Consider the following 15,066-nt stretch of genomic DNA (forward strand, 5'->3'; position numbering starts at 1 on the left):
CAAAAGAAGGTGTTATCACCTGCCGTGATTTGTTATCTTCTGTTTATTTAGACATCTGCATGAAGTCATCAAGATGGAATATTACAGAATGGGGAGAATCTGGGATCAACTCTGCCAGCTTCTGATCTTAGTACATAAAATAGAACTAATGCACGTATTCCTCTTATTATTTGTAGATTTTGTAACATGGACCAGTTAAGAATAAAATCAGTTGAGATGAAGTGTTGGTAAATGATAAATTTAAAAAATATTGGTAAATTAGTTTATTATTGTCACATGTGCCGAGGTACAGTGAAAACTTTGTTTTTCATGCCGTCCGTACAGATCATTTCATCACATCAGTACATTGAGGTAATACAAGGGAAAAAAATAACAGAATGCAGAATAAAGTGTTACAGGGAATGTGCAGTGCCAGCAGGCAATGAGGTGCAAGGCCACAACGAGGTAGACTGTGAGGCCAAGAATCCATCTTATCGTACCAGGGGACCATGCAATAGTCTTATAACGGTAGGATAGAAGCTGTCCTTGAGCTTGGTGGTACATGCTTTCAGGCTTTAAATGGCATGCATACTTCCTGAATCATAATGTGTTTATTTACTGAATAACTTAGCAACGTTCCTGTTCTGTTCTTTCCTTCATGTACATACTTAGCTTCAAGCTAAATTTGTCAATGTTATTTACCGCAACCAAACCATATTCTCATCAGTTTCTTGACAAGAAACTTTCTCCTAAGCTCCTGATTTATTTGTTACCATCTTTAAAGTATGACCCCTAATTTTGGATCCATGATCTCTTTTAATGGTTTCAGCTGATCTCAGTCATAAAGATGCAGGAATATAATGCTTGATTTAAACTCCTTCAGTTGGACTGGGGAAAATTAGCAGGACTATCATTTGTAACTACTTTGCAGAGAGTACTGCTGGTTGTGTGAACATTCAGTTAAGAGATTTGATGCATATTGTGATCTTTCCTGGCACCCCACTCAAATGCTGCCACATCATCAAATCTATTACAGTATTGTGATAGCCATTTCAGCTAGTTTATTGGAGTGCAGACAACTCTTATGGAAGGTAAACCTGGTGGGGTGGGGTGCGCACGTGGGGGAGGGAGGAAGTGAGAAGATAATTATTTGAAGAAGTTTTTTTTGTTTTAAATGGAATGCATTCTCAAATCTTTTCTCTGAAGGAGCTAATGTTCTAATCCTTTCCCTTCTGTTCAGACAACCACTCAGCACCGCCAGATGTGACCACTGGCGTATCAGAGCGTGTCACCCATTTTGAGAGGCCACAAGTGTCCTCAGTTCGTGGCGTACCGCGAGGGTTCAACAGTAGCTCAATGGAAACTGCTGATGGTGAGTTAGGGTAGTAGTGGGGGTGGTAGGGAGATGTTCAGAAATGGAACTAGTTCAGCTCCAGGCATTCATTGACAGATAATTCCCAAATTATCTATGAAAGAAGCAGGCACAAAAGAGGAATGTCTACTCTTATTTTTTTTGTTTCTTCTGATTAAACACCTTACCATTTGACCACCAAACCTGCCAGTGTTTAATGCAATGTGGGCCTGCAACCACCATAGTCTATAATCAATCCTCATACTTGTTTGACGTTGAACACTTACCATTATGAGGGAGACATTCATCTTGGCAGTCTGGGCATGATTCACCTCCTATTATGAAATTTCAAAAATATTGGAATGTCCAAAGTGTTGGATAAACAGAACTATGTTTCTAGTACAGCCATAAATGTAATACAGGAAATAGGGCAGCCCATTTAGGCACAGTAATGCCCCAAAACAGCAATGTTACAATGATCAGCTTCTACTTTGGTTCAGGGGTAAATATTAATCAATACTATGGCAAAAAACTCACTTCAGAATATGTTTTGTCTTTGTAGTGTATTTTAACTTTGCCTGAGTGGGCAAATGGATCCTCGGTAATGGCAAATGGATTCCAAAAATGTAGCGCTCCCTCAATACTGCTTCAGATTGTCATTTTATGTTCGTTGTCTGCAGGGAGTTTCAGACTCCTGAGCGAGAATTATAGATGTCATCTTGAATAATAAGTTGTGCAACAATCTGATGGCTAATAACATGTCAAATATCATCTTGAAAATACTATGTACAATCTGTTGTGGCATTAAGGATGCATATTTCACTAAAATTAAAACTATTTGTCCAATATTTTAAACACCTGAATTATCTCTTGAAGGAGACTTTAATGATGTGTCTTTTTCATCTGTAATATTTGAAAATTGTTCAATGGTATTTTAAAATAAAATCCTTAGAATGCCATACATAGCTGAGAAAATATGGGGAAAATAATATTTTGCTCATTTTGGCAGGAGTACCTGTGAATAGCAGAGTTTCATCAAAAATTCAACAGCTCTTGAACACACTCAAGAGACCCAAGCGACCACCTTTGAAAGAGTTCTTTGTGGATGACTTTGAAGAACAGCTGGAAGGTGCAAGTCAACGTTTTTATTTTTATATGAGATTCTATAATATAGTTTTGTGGTTTGGGGCACAACAGTTGATTGTTTCCTTTCATCTTTACAACCCTTGTGTCTGGATTTTGTTTTTTTTCCTCTTCATTTTCGGCAGTTCACATCTTAGTGCAGTGGAAAAGTTAGAGATCCACGTTGCAATTGTCTTCCGTGATTTAGTTTTTTAAGCTTAAGTTTCAGCATTTAATTTACTTTGGGGGAATGAATGGTTAAAATGTTTGCAGCTTTGCGAAGGCATCAGCAGACTTCTGTGTCAGTCTTCTTGTTGACATACCCAGAAAATTGTAAGGAAATATTTCTTCTTAACCTACCCCATCTTCTTGAGAGTCTGCCAGGAAACTGTCATTGCCCCTTCCCTCTTTGTCACCTATGTACTGTTCCTTTTGTGACAGCGCATAAATACATGAGTCACATTCACCATTTTTTTTTAACTGTTCTGCTCTTGAAGTGCTATTGTTTGTCTTAAGTGTAATTGGAAACACGGAAGCGTATTGTCTTATGCTATTACCACAAATTTCACATCCAAAGCACCTCCAAATCATTGACTCTTGACAGCTATGAGAGTCTGCAGTAAATGCCAGAGTTGTCAGTTACACACAAAAATTTAATTCAAAGCAATATTTTCAAATTGTAGTGAAAGTTGATTTGATGTACCAACTTGCAATCATTGACTCTAGCAGAAATTGCTAGTCCATTGATATGATGAGAGTTTGCTAAGGGGAAGAGTTTTGTAAACTTGAACTATTTGAAGATAAGAACAAGGAAAAATCCTTTGCTGCTATCTTCATAGTGTACTCAACTTTCAGTTGCAGATTATCACTTCTATATTGTCACCAATTTCTCAATGTATTTCTCCCTTGGCACCAAATCCTGGTTCATTTCCCTCTTCTTTCCTTCTCTGACCATTATTGCAAAGAGTTGTATCTCATTCCCTCAACCACAGTCTGTAATGATGTCTGACAGTAATATGTGACAAGATTTTGGCCCAGAATTTTTTCCCGTACATTAAAACATCTGATTTCACCAGAGACCTGTTGAAGCAGATTGTTGAAGCCTTCCACAGAAAAATAATGATGTACCTTTTTGAGAGGGGCAACATTAGTCCACCCATGGTCCTCCGGTGGACCCAAACCTGTTTCATATGGGGCTGTGAAAGAGTGATATTCTATTCTAGTGTTCACAGCATACCTACAAAAATAAAATCTCAAATCCTGTTCCTTTAATGTGGTTATGCACAGGATTCACATGATAGTCACATGTGAAACATGAACATTGCAGTGAGGTATTGCATGGCTGGAGCTCAAAGCAGTTGAAGTGGTAGGGCTGCTTTGGGTCACATTTGTGCCCAAATTATTGATGGGCAAAGTCTCTGGTCAATGGGACATCATGTTGGACAAATGAGCCAATGACTGTTGAAGAATGATATGTTTTTGAAATGGGTAATGGGTCACTCATGAAAGTGTCTTGCTTCATTGGCTCATCATAACAGTGGTTCAGTTGGAGATGAGTCCTTTAACTAGCAGTGCGACAGCCTTCACTTCTCATATAGGCAAAGTGTAGCGACTCACCATCCGAGCAAGTGAACCGGCTAAGCGGTCGGGTCGCGCATTGTTGGAGCGGCAAGGCCCAAGATGGCGTTGGGCCTTTGTCTTCCCCGAGTGATGGGGAGAACCCACGCGTGGGAAAAGTTTGATGACGTAGCGCTTACGTCATTTCCGTTTTCGGTGGGCGGGAACCATTCCTCTTAAAAGGCCCGCGCAAGGCGGGAAAATAAATCAGTTTTTGTTCTGCAGCCCACCGACTAGTGTCTTGCTTTCACATCGCGGTAGCAGCCGCTACATTGATGACCCCGACGGTCCAAACGGATTTTGGACCCGCACAATGGACGACAACGCAGCAGCCAACGCAGTGGCACTCAAGCTGCCCACCTTTTGGATGCTTCGGCCCAGCGTCCGGTTTCGACAGGCTGAAGCACAATTCCAACTTCGGCAGATCACCTCCGACTCCACAAAGTACTACCACGTGGTCAGCTCTCTGGACCAGGAGACAACCACCCAGGTCGGAGACTTCATCCAGTCTCCTCCGGAGGAGGATAAGTAGCCGGCTTTCAAAGACCTTCTTATTCAGACCTTCGGCCTCTCCTGTCGCGAGCGAGCCGCCCGCCTGCTTCATCTCGACGGCCTGGGGGATAGATCCCCATCGGCCCTAATGAACGAGATGCTGGCCTTGGCTGAGGGACACAAGCCTTGCCTAATTTTCGAACAGGCCTTCCTCGAGAAACTACCCAATGACATTCGCCTGCTGTTGGCCGATGCTGATTTCAGCAACCCACGTGAGATAGCTGCCCATGCAGATGTCCTGTGGAAGGCCAAACGCGAGAGCAGGTCGTCCGTCGGCCAAATCGCCAGGCCGCGAGCCCAGCGCCTACCTAAACCAGTCCCAGCAACCACACCCCAGAAACACAGACGACGACACTGGCGACCAGCTGTGTTTCTACCATCAGAGGTGGGGCGCAGAGGCCCGTCGCTGTCGCCACCCTGCAAGTTTCAGGGAAATGCCAGGGCCAGCCACCACTGATGGCTACGGTGGCTGGCCGCCAACGCAGCCTCCTGTTCGTTCAGGACAAGCAGTCCGGGCATCATTTCCTTGTCGCTACTGGAGCAGAGGTCAGTATTTTGCCCCTGACCGGCCGCGACACTCATAACAGGCAACAAGGTCCCGCACTCAATGCTGCAAATGGCACAATGATACGGACTTTCGGTACCCGTACAGTTCAATTACAATTCGGTGACAGCTGTTTTTGCCTGGAACTTTACCCTTGCCACTGTCGCCCGGCCACTCCTGGGAGCCAATTTCCTTCGGGCCCACAGCCTGTTAGTCGACCTGCGAGGGAAGCGGCTAGTGCACTCCAGAACTTTCCAAATCTACCCCCTGGGAGAAGCCAGACTACCAGCCCGCGCCTGGACTCCGTTTCCCTGTCTGGCAACGAGTTCACCAAGCTCCTAGCTGAGTTCCCATCGGTTTTGGCAACTCAGTTTACAAATTCGATGCCCAAACACGGGGTGCAGCACCACATCATTACCACAGGGCCACCCCTTCATGCCCGAGCACGACGACTACCTCCAGACAAGCTCCGCCTGGCAAAGGAAGAGTTCCGCTGCATGGAGGAGCTGGGGATCGTTCGCAGGTTAGCCAGCCCCTGGGCCTCCCCCCCTGCACATGGTCCCCAAAGCCACCGGCAGGTAGAGGCCCTGTGGCGACTACTGCAGGCTGAATGACGCCACCACCCCAGACCGCTACCCCATCCCTCACATCCAGGACTTCGCAGCGAACCTACACAGGGCCCACATCTTCTCCAAGGTGGACCTCGTCAGGGGATACCACCAAATCCCGGTCCACCCTGACAATGTCCCCAAAACTGCGCTTATCACTCCATTCGGCCTCTTCGAATTCCTTCGAATGCCGTTCGGCCTTAAGAACACCGTGCAGACATTCCAGTGGTTGATGGACACGGTAGGCCAAGACCTGGACTTCGTGTTCATTTGCTTAGATGACATACTAATTGCCAGCCTTGACCGCCAAGAACACCTTTCCCACCTCCGCCAAACTGTACTCCCATCTCCGTGATTTCGGCCTCACTATCAACCTGGCCAAGTGCCAATTCGGACTTGACTCTATCGATTTCCTCGGCCACAGAATCACCAGCGAAGGAGCAACACCCCTACCCGCCAAGGTAGATGCTATCCGCCATTTTGCCCGTCCCAATACGGTCAAAGGCCTGCAGGAATTCCTGGGGATGGTCAACTTTTACCATGGGTTCATCCCTGCAGCAGCCCGTATCATGCGCCCTTTGTTCTCGCTGATGTCTGGCAAGGGCAAGGACATCGCCTGGAACGGCGAGGCTGCAGATGCCTTTGTTAAGGCCAAGGATGCCCTGGCAGATGCCGCGATGCTGGTACACCCTAGGACAGACGTCCCAAACCGCCCTCACAGTGGACACATTCAACACCGCGGTTGGTGGAGTACTGGAACAACTAATCGAAGGCCGTTGACAACCCTTGGCATTTTTCAGCAGGCACCTTAGACCACCTGAACTGAAATACAGCGCTTTTGATCGGGAACTTCTAGCGCTGTACCTGGCAGTCTGGCATTTCCGGTACCTTTTAGAAGGCAGGCCTTTTACTGCTTTCACTGACCATAAGCCTTTGTCCTTCCCCTTCTCCAAGGTCTCCGATCCCTGGTCAGCTCGTCAGCAACGACATTTGTCCTACATTTCCGAATTCACAACGGATATCCAACATGTCTCCGGAAAGGACAATGTCATTGCTGACGCGCTTTCCAGACCGACCATCCACAGCCTGTCCCTGGGTGTTGACTACACGGCCCTGGCTGACGCACGGCAAGCCGACGACGAGCTGCCCAGCTACAGAACCGGAGTCTCGGGCCTGCAGCTCCAAAATTTCTTAGTCGGTCCAGGTCAGCAGACCCTCCTTTGCGACATCGCAACAGGTCAACCCCGCCCTATAGTTCCTGCAGCCTGGCGGAAACACGGTTTCGACTCAGTACACGAGTTGGCGCACCTGTCCATCAGATCAACTGTTCGACTGGTCGCCAGCAAGTTTGTCTGGCACGGCCTGCGCAAACAGGTCAGTGAGTGGGCCAGGACTTGTCCACACTCCAGACATCAAAAATCCAACGGACACACCAAGGTCCGGCCACAGCAGTTCGAGCCTACCCGTAGAAGGTTCGACCACATCCAAATCGACCTCGTTGGTCCTCTGCCAGTTTCAAGAGGAGCCCGATACCTCCTTGCCATCGTGGACCGGTTCACAAGGTGGCCAGAGGCAACCCCTCTATCCGACATCACAACTGATTCCTGCGCCCGGGCGCTGCTCGCAACTTGGATCTCACGTTTTGGTGTTCCGGCCCACATCACTTCAGACAGGGGCACCCAGTTTACCTCCAGCCTCTGGTCTGCATTAACGAGCATGCTAGGGACACAGCTGAACACCACCACAGCCTACCACCCTCAATCAAACGGGTTGGTGGAACGTTTCCACCGCCATCTAAAATCAGCCCTGGTGGCCCGCCTGAAGGGTCCTAACTGGGTCGACGAACTGCCTTGGGTCCTGCTCGGCATACGCACTGCACCCAAGGAAGATCTCCATGCTTCATCAGCTGAACTCGTGTATGGGGCACCCCTGGTCATCCCAGGGGATTTCATACCCGCCCTTTGGGGCCAAGAGGAACAACCCATGGCAGTCCTGGAAAGACTGCGCAAGAGGCTCGGCAGCTTGGCACCGATTCCCACTTCGCGGCATGGTTAAGCCACATCCTGTGAGCCCAAGGAACTACGAGACTGTAAGTTCGTTTTTGTTCACAGGGGCACACCCCGAGCACCGTTGCAACAACCATAGGAGGGGCCGTTCTGGGTCATCAGGAATAATGGGTCCACCTTTATTTTGGACACTGGGGGCAAGGAAGAGGTCTTCACGATGGACCGCCTCAAACCGGCCCATTTAGGTCTACAACAACTAGTCGAGGTCCCAACACTGCGACACAGAGGCCGACCTCCTAAGCAACGGCTATCACAGCCTGCGAACCTTGGGGACCGTATCGCCGGTTCTGGGGCGGGGGGGGGTGGTGGTGGGGTGGGGTTGTGTAGCGACTCACCGCCTGAGCAAGCAAACCGGCTCGGCGGTCAAGTTGCGCGTCGTCAGAGCAGCGAGGCCCAAGATGGCGTTGGGCCTTCGTCTTCCCCGAGTGACGGGGAGAACCCGCGCGAAGGAAAAGTTTGATGACATAGCGTTTACGTCATTTCTGTTTTCGGTGGCCAGGAACCGTTCCTCTTAAAAGGCCCGCACAAGGCGGGAAAATAAATCAGTTTTTGTTCTGCAGCCCACCAACTAGTGTCTTGCTTTCACATTGCGGTAGCAGCCGCTACAAAAGCATATTTTTGTGTATACTACTGTGGTGATGTCAATCACACACAGTTGTTCATCACATTCTACAATCAGTTTTTTTATATGACTCTTGTGTATGAAAGCATTGTATAATACTGTAGACTTTCTGGTACTTCTGTTTCAAGAACGAGAGCTATAAGACCAATTATTATTCAATATTATTTTTCATATTGTTTATATTTACTATCCTGCTTTACTTTCAGTCCCTCAAGCTGACCCAAATCAGCCAAAACCAGAAGGTTTACAGACGACACCATTACAAGGAGAACCGTTAGGAGTAGTGACAAATTGGCCTCCATCGCTGCTGGCAGCTCTACAAAGATGGGGAGCCACCCAGCCCAAAGCGTCTTGTCTGACATCACTGGATACGACAGGGAAGCCAGTTTATACACTCACCTATGGTAAGGTCCTGTTCACTAATTGTAATTGTAGAAATTGTTATTGGTACTATCCTGTTTGTTGTATACCTTTTTTATTATTTCAAAGGTTGAACGTGTTTATCCTGTTTGTTGTATACCTTTTTTATTATTTCAAAGGTTGAACGTGTTTATGGTATGCCTTGCAAACTAATTCATTTTATGGTTGATTCCTTTTTTTTATCTGTTTCAGGGAAGCTTTGGACTCGGAGCCTCAAACTAGCTTACACACTTCTCAACAAACTGAGCAGTAAAAAATGATCCACAGCTGAGACCTGGTGATAGAGTATGTTACTCAAGTCTGGAAATTTTAGAGTTCCTTTTCATAAAATAATAGAAATATTAACACAGCAGGAAGCCAACGCTCATATAACAGTGCTAGCTAGCTAACTGCAGCAAAAGAACCCCATATTTCCCCTTCTCTGTATACAGTACCTTTGCATTGAAAATTGAATGACAACTTCTGCATCACTTCAATTTCCAAACTAATGCAGAGCATACAATTACAGATTGTGTTATCCTGATGGTTGAATGGTTTCATTCAGCACTTAGTGAGCAACCTAACTGTACAGAGAGTCAGGTCTCCACTTAAAACCTGGTATCCATTGAATTATTTGATTTGGCCTTGCTAGTGATTTGGGGCTGAAATTGGACTCCATGTTGGGGAGTGGAGAAATTTGTTGGAGTTCCTGTCCCTGTTTATTACACAGTGACATTGCTGGAACCCTGCATACTGGACAGGGATCAATGATACAATCTTGGCTGTAATACTCACAAGGAGCTTTGAAGTGGGTGACGTGGTGGCACATCTGGTAGAGTTGCAGACTCAGGGCTCCAACAACCTGGGTTCAATCTTGACCTCTGGTGCTGTCTGTATGGAGTTTGCACATTCTCCCTCTGACTGAGTAGTCTGTTTCTTCCCACATCCCAAAGATGTGTGGGTTGGTGGGTTAATTGGCCTCTAAGTTCTCCTAGTGTGTAGGTGAGTGGTAGAATCTGCAGGGAGTTGATAGGAATGTTGGAAGAATAATCTGGGTTTAGTGTAAATGGGTGCTTGATGGTTGGTGTGGACTCAGTGGGCTGAAAGGCCAGTTTCTGTGCTCTTTCTCTCTATGACCTAAGTGCTTGTAAGTTATGCTGACACTCAAAAGCCAATCAGCATTGACAATATTTCAGACCAGTCATAACATTTGGGAGGGTATGATCTGAGGTGAGGAAGGAAACTTGATTTTTGTGTGGAGAACCAAGAGTAAGATAAACTACAAATCTTGCTGAATTCAATAGCAAAAGTTGCTGGTGACTTAACAGGAGGATATGAATCGTAAAGAATGTAAACCAGCGAATAGGTTCTACAAAATAATATTACCATATAGACTAGTTGAGGCAAATTACTGTGGATGCACTTAAGGAGTAGCTCAATAAGAATCTGAAACAAAGGGAACAGAAAATTTGCTGATTGGATAAAATGAAAATGGGTGTTGATAACTCTAGCAAAGACCAATTTGGATGAATAGCATATATTAGTACTGTAAAATTCTGTTTAATTCCATGTGAAATTACCTGATTGCAACATAAAACTGACTTTGGAAGTGTCATTAGAAAATATGTTTTGGCCTATAAAAGAGCATTAGTTATTTATTGGAAAAGACATAATCTCTTGTTTGGGGGTGGGGGGGAAGCAGAAGTTAATTTTGTGGCTTTTACCACTTTTGCCAAAGTCTTAATAATGCCTCTTTGCTAACTGAGAATTGTTTAAAAACCTAACTATTTAGTAAAGCATTTGCAACTAGCCTAGTTCAATGATAATACAGCAAACACCGTCCCAATGCTTTTCATTGAATTTAAATGGATTATTTGGTTAAAACTTGTGTAATTATCACAGCTTAATGTGTTAAAGTAATGGGAGCATCTTGCATGAATTTAAGATTTTGAATAATATAAGGCTCTTCTGTTGTAGGTCGCTTTGGTGTATCCAAACAATGATCCTGTGGCATTTATTGTGGCATTTTACGGTTGCCTTTTAGCAGAATTGGTTCCTGTGCCCATTGAAGTACCACTAACAAGAAAGGTAATCCTGCATATCTAAATTTCTGATCCAAAACTGAACTTGGTTCTGTTGCAATTTGTTGGGGGCCATCATTTCATTGGCTCTAAAATGTATTTCTCAAGTAATGTTTTCCTTTGCTCTTGATAGGATGCTGGCAGTCAACAGATTGGCTTTCTACTTGGTAGCTGTGGTGTATCAGTTGCACTAACTTGTGATGCCTGTCACAAAGGATTACCAAAGTCCCAAGCTGGGGATGTTGTGCAATTTAAAGGTAATATCACACTCTCATCAATAAGCACTGGATAACATGCAAGATAATCGCAACCTCTTTTCTAAGAGATGTTTTAGCTGGCCACTGGTTCTCACAAGAGGGTAGAAAGGATTTTCATTGGTGCTGCCTGTTTGCAAACAGGTAGCACTTGTAAATCAACGGGGAGGTTTGGGAGTGACTGAAGGTGAGGGAATGTTCAAAATAAAATTAATGTGCCAGCAGTCATTCTTTAATTCACATATTAATTACAATTTTCTGTGTGATGCGTTCATTATCATGTGAAAAGTGAAGGCTTTAGGTTGGGACCTTTTGATCCAATTTCTCTGGGTAGTCAGAAATGTGCACCTGGCATGTAGATGATGTGGTCACTTGTGCCAAGTATGATGAGGGAAACGATGAGAGCCTGGTCTAATTTCCCAAGGGGTAGGACTTCCACCCATAGAATTGGGCACAAACACTTCAAATCGTGCATGTGATTTGCAAGTTACAAAATTTAAGTAGGAGAGGGCCATAAGATCCCTTATGGGCCTGCCCCATTCAGCATCATGGCTAATGCTGCATCTCAACCCACTTTCCTGTCCAATCCACACACCATTTAATTTTGACTTTCTTATTGATCTTGGTCAAGAATTCACTCAATTATTATGATTCTTAAATTAATTGGAGTGAAAACTTCACAACATTTTGGTTGTTGGTTGCCCTGTCTCAAATTAAACTGTGTTTCATTGAACTGGAAAGTTAACTCTTGACTCTTATTTTGCTCTCCATAGATGTTGCCTGACCTTCTGAGTTTCAGTTTGAATTTCAGAATTCCAATATTAGTTTTTTTTGAATTCTCTGTTTCTTTGCAGGTTGGCCTCGACTGGGGTGGTTTGTGACGGATGTTAAAACTTATCTAAACCTCCTAAGGATTGGCACCCAATGATCAGAGATGCCAGTAATAATATTGCTTACATTGAGGTATGTTCAAAGTTAATCTCATTGCAAAGTCAAAGAGTTTATTGTCATGGCACAAGCATAGGTGCAATGAAAATTTTACTTGCAGCAGCATCACAGGCACATATCATCATATAAGCAGCATTCACAAGTAAAACATAAATTAAACACAATTCTTACAAGAAAAACACAATTAGAACAGAAAAACAAAGTCCATTTTAGTGTAAAGTGGTCATAGTGTTGCTAAACTGTAGTGATTAGGGTTTTGCTGGTTGGTTCAAGAACCAAATGGTTGACGAGAAGTAGCTGTTCTTGAAACCTGGTGGTGTGAGGCCTCTGTACCTCCTGAGGCCTCTGCCAATGGTAGCTGTGAAAAAGATGGCCCGGATGGTGGGATCTTTGATGATAGATTTGCCTTCATGAAGCAGCGCCACCTGTAGATACTACCGATGGTGGGGAGCGATGTGCCTTTGTTGTACTGGGCAGAATCCACTACTCTCAGCAGCTTTTTGCGTTCCTGCGCATTCGAATTGCAGTACAGGACCATGATGCAACCAGTCAGGATACTTCCAACAGTACATCTGTAGAAGTTTGTTAGATTGTATGATGTTGTTTGATACATGATTAACTTGATAAGCGTGATTTGTTTTTAAAATGTTTAGATTTCAGCAACAAGAAGTTATCTCCTGATCAATTATGTTAGCATGAGATCATGTAGTATTTATATAGTATCTGTAATGTAGTAAACTGTCATAAGGTTCTTCACAAGGAATAGCAAACAAAATTTGACGCGTACCCAATACAGAAAGCCGAAAGCTTGGTGAGAGGTAGATTTTAAGAAGCCTTTTAAACAAGGAAGGAAAGGCACAGATTTTTGAAGGGATTTGCAAATTTAACAGCCGTTAATGGTGGAGCAAATAAAATTTAGGATCAACTCAAAAGTGCTGTATATTTTGTCAATTTGGAAGACTGGAGGAGACTGCAGAGACAAGGCACACAAGACACTGGAGCGACTCAGACAAAGAGAATTCTAGAAAAAAGGCTTTCCTGAACTATTTGGAAATGAGGTGGTTATATACAAGAATGAACAACTCAAGGCTTACAGTTTTGAGACAACAATGATGAAGATGATTTGGAGAGAGTGCCTGTGCTTGATGGGAAAGCACAACTAATAACACTATTGTGGGAACCAGGAAAGAGGTTGGCTGGTCAGTAGAGTCAAAGGTGCCAAAGTATAAATTGTGGAGGCTCAAAAGTCAAGGTCTCCAAGGTAACCTGGGTGATGTATAAAGTAATTTAATAAGAGAAGTAGATCCAAAATCTACTTCTGTGGCAGGAGGATCAAGGGCAAGGATTCAAACTTTGATAGGCAAGTTTAAATTTGCCAAGTAATATTTATTTGCACAGAAGGCAATCAACAGCTAAAAGGAATTGCCAGGAAAAGTGATGGAGGTCAAGACATGTGAATAAGAATCAATTAAATGCTGCTATGGGAAGATAGTTTTTAGGTAGGAGAATAAAAATTAAATGGATTCTTGATCCTTCATTCAAATCTATTTTGCCGTGACGTTTGTGAGGATGGCGTACAATGGGCTGATAAGCTAGGACATGTCGACGTGAGGAAAGAGGATGTGCTGGAACTTTTGAAAAAACATTAGGATAAATAAGTCACCAGGGCCGGACGGGATATATCCAAGGTTATAAGGGTAGCAAGGGAAGAGATTGTTGCACCTTCGGCGATGATATTTGTGTCCTCACTGGCCACAGGAGAAGTGCCAGATAATTGGAGGGTGGCAAATATTGTTCCTTTGTTCAAGAAAGGGAGTAGGGATAACCCTGGGAATTACAGGCCAGTGAGTCTTACTTAAGTGGTGTGCAGATTTCTGGAGAAGATTCTTAGAGACAGGATTTATGGGCATTTGGAGAAGCAGAGGCTGATTAGGGACAGTCAGCATGGCTCTGTGAGGGGTAGGTCGTGCCCCACAAGCCTGATTGAATTCTTTGAGGATGTGACAAAGCACATTGATGAAGGTAGAGCAGTGAAAATGGTGTACATGGATTTTAGTAAGGCGTTTGATAAGGTTCCTCATGAAAGGCTCATTTAGAAAGTCAAGAGGCATGGGGTCCAGGAAAACTTTGCTGTTTGGATTCAGAATTGGCTCGCCCACTGAAGACAGAGGGTGGTTGTAGATGGAGTGTATTCTACCTGGAGGTCAGTGACCAGCAGTGTTCTACAGGGATCTGTTCTAGGACCCCTGCTCTTTGTGATTTTTATAAATGACTTGGATGAGGATGTGGAAGGGTGGGTTAGTAAGTTTGCTGATGACACGAAGGCTGGTGGTGTTGTGGATAGTGTAGAAGGTTGCTGTAGGTTACAGCAGGACATTGATAGGATGCAGACCTGAGCTGAGAAATGGCAGATGGAGTTCAACCCAGAAAAGTGTGAAGGGATACACTTTGGAAGATCGAATTTGAAGGCAGAATACAAGGTTAATGGTAGGACTCTTAGCAGTGTGGAAGAACAAAGGTATCTTGGGGTCCACGTTCATAGATCCCTCAAGGTTGCCACGCAGGTTGATAGGACTATTAAGAAGGCATAAGGTGTGTTGGCCTTCATTAATCGGGATATTGTGTTCAAGAGCTGTGAGGTAATGTTGCAGCTCTATAAAACTCTGGTTGGACCACACTTGGAGTATTGTGTTCAGTTCTGGTTGCCTCATTATAGGAAGGATGTGGAAGCTTTAGAGAGGATGGGAGGAGATTTACCAGGATGCTGCCTGGATTGGAGAGCATGTCTTATGAGGATAGGTTGAGTGAGCTAGGGCTTTTCTCTTTGGAGAGAAGGAGGATGAGAGGTGACTTGATTGAGGTGTACAAGATGATAAGAAGCATAGATCGAGTGGACAGTCAGAGACTTTTTCCCAGGGCGAAA

General features: G+C 44.5%; 1 protein-coding gene across 1 annotated transcript in view; it reads left to right on the plus strand.

Annotated features, from left to right (window-relative positions):
* LOC127568815 (disco-interacting protein 2 homolog A-like) overlaps positions 1 to 15,066 on the plus strand; it is a 202,336-nt gene that overhangs the window by 120,237 nt on the left and 67,033 nt on the right. The window contains 9 exon segments of the mRNA XM_052013011.1: positions 1,220 to 1,351; positions 2,340 to 2,459; positions 8,668 to 8,865; positions 9,074 to 9,132; positions 9,134 to 9,166; positions 10,838 to 10,948; positions 11,075 to 11,198; positions 12,050 to 12,085; positions 12,088 to 12,158. Of these exon segments, the coding sequence (XP_051868971.1) occupies positions 1,220 to 1,351; positions 2,340 to 2,459; positions 8,668 to 8,865; positions 9,074 to 9,132; positions 9,134 to 9,166; positions 10,838 to 10,948; positions 11,075 to 11,198; positions 12,050 to 12,085; positions 12,088 to 12,158 (884 nt within the window).

Source organism: Pristis pectinata, chromosome 1 (genome assembly GCF_009764475.1).
Source record: "Pristis pectinata isolate sPriPec2 chromosome 1, sPriPec2.1.pri, whole genome shotgun sequence".
Lineage (NCBI taxonomy): Eukaryota > Metazoa > Chordata > Chondrichthyes > Rhinopristiformes > Pristidae > Pristis > Pristis pectinata.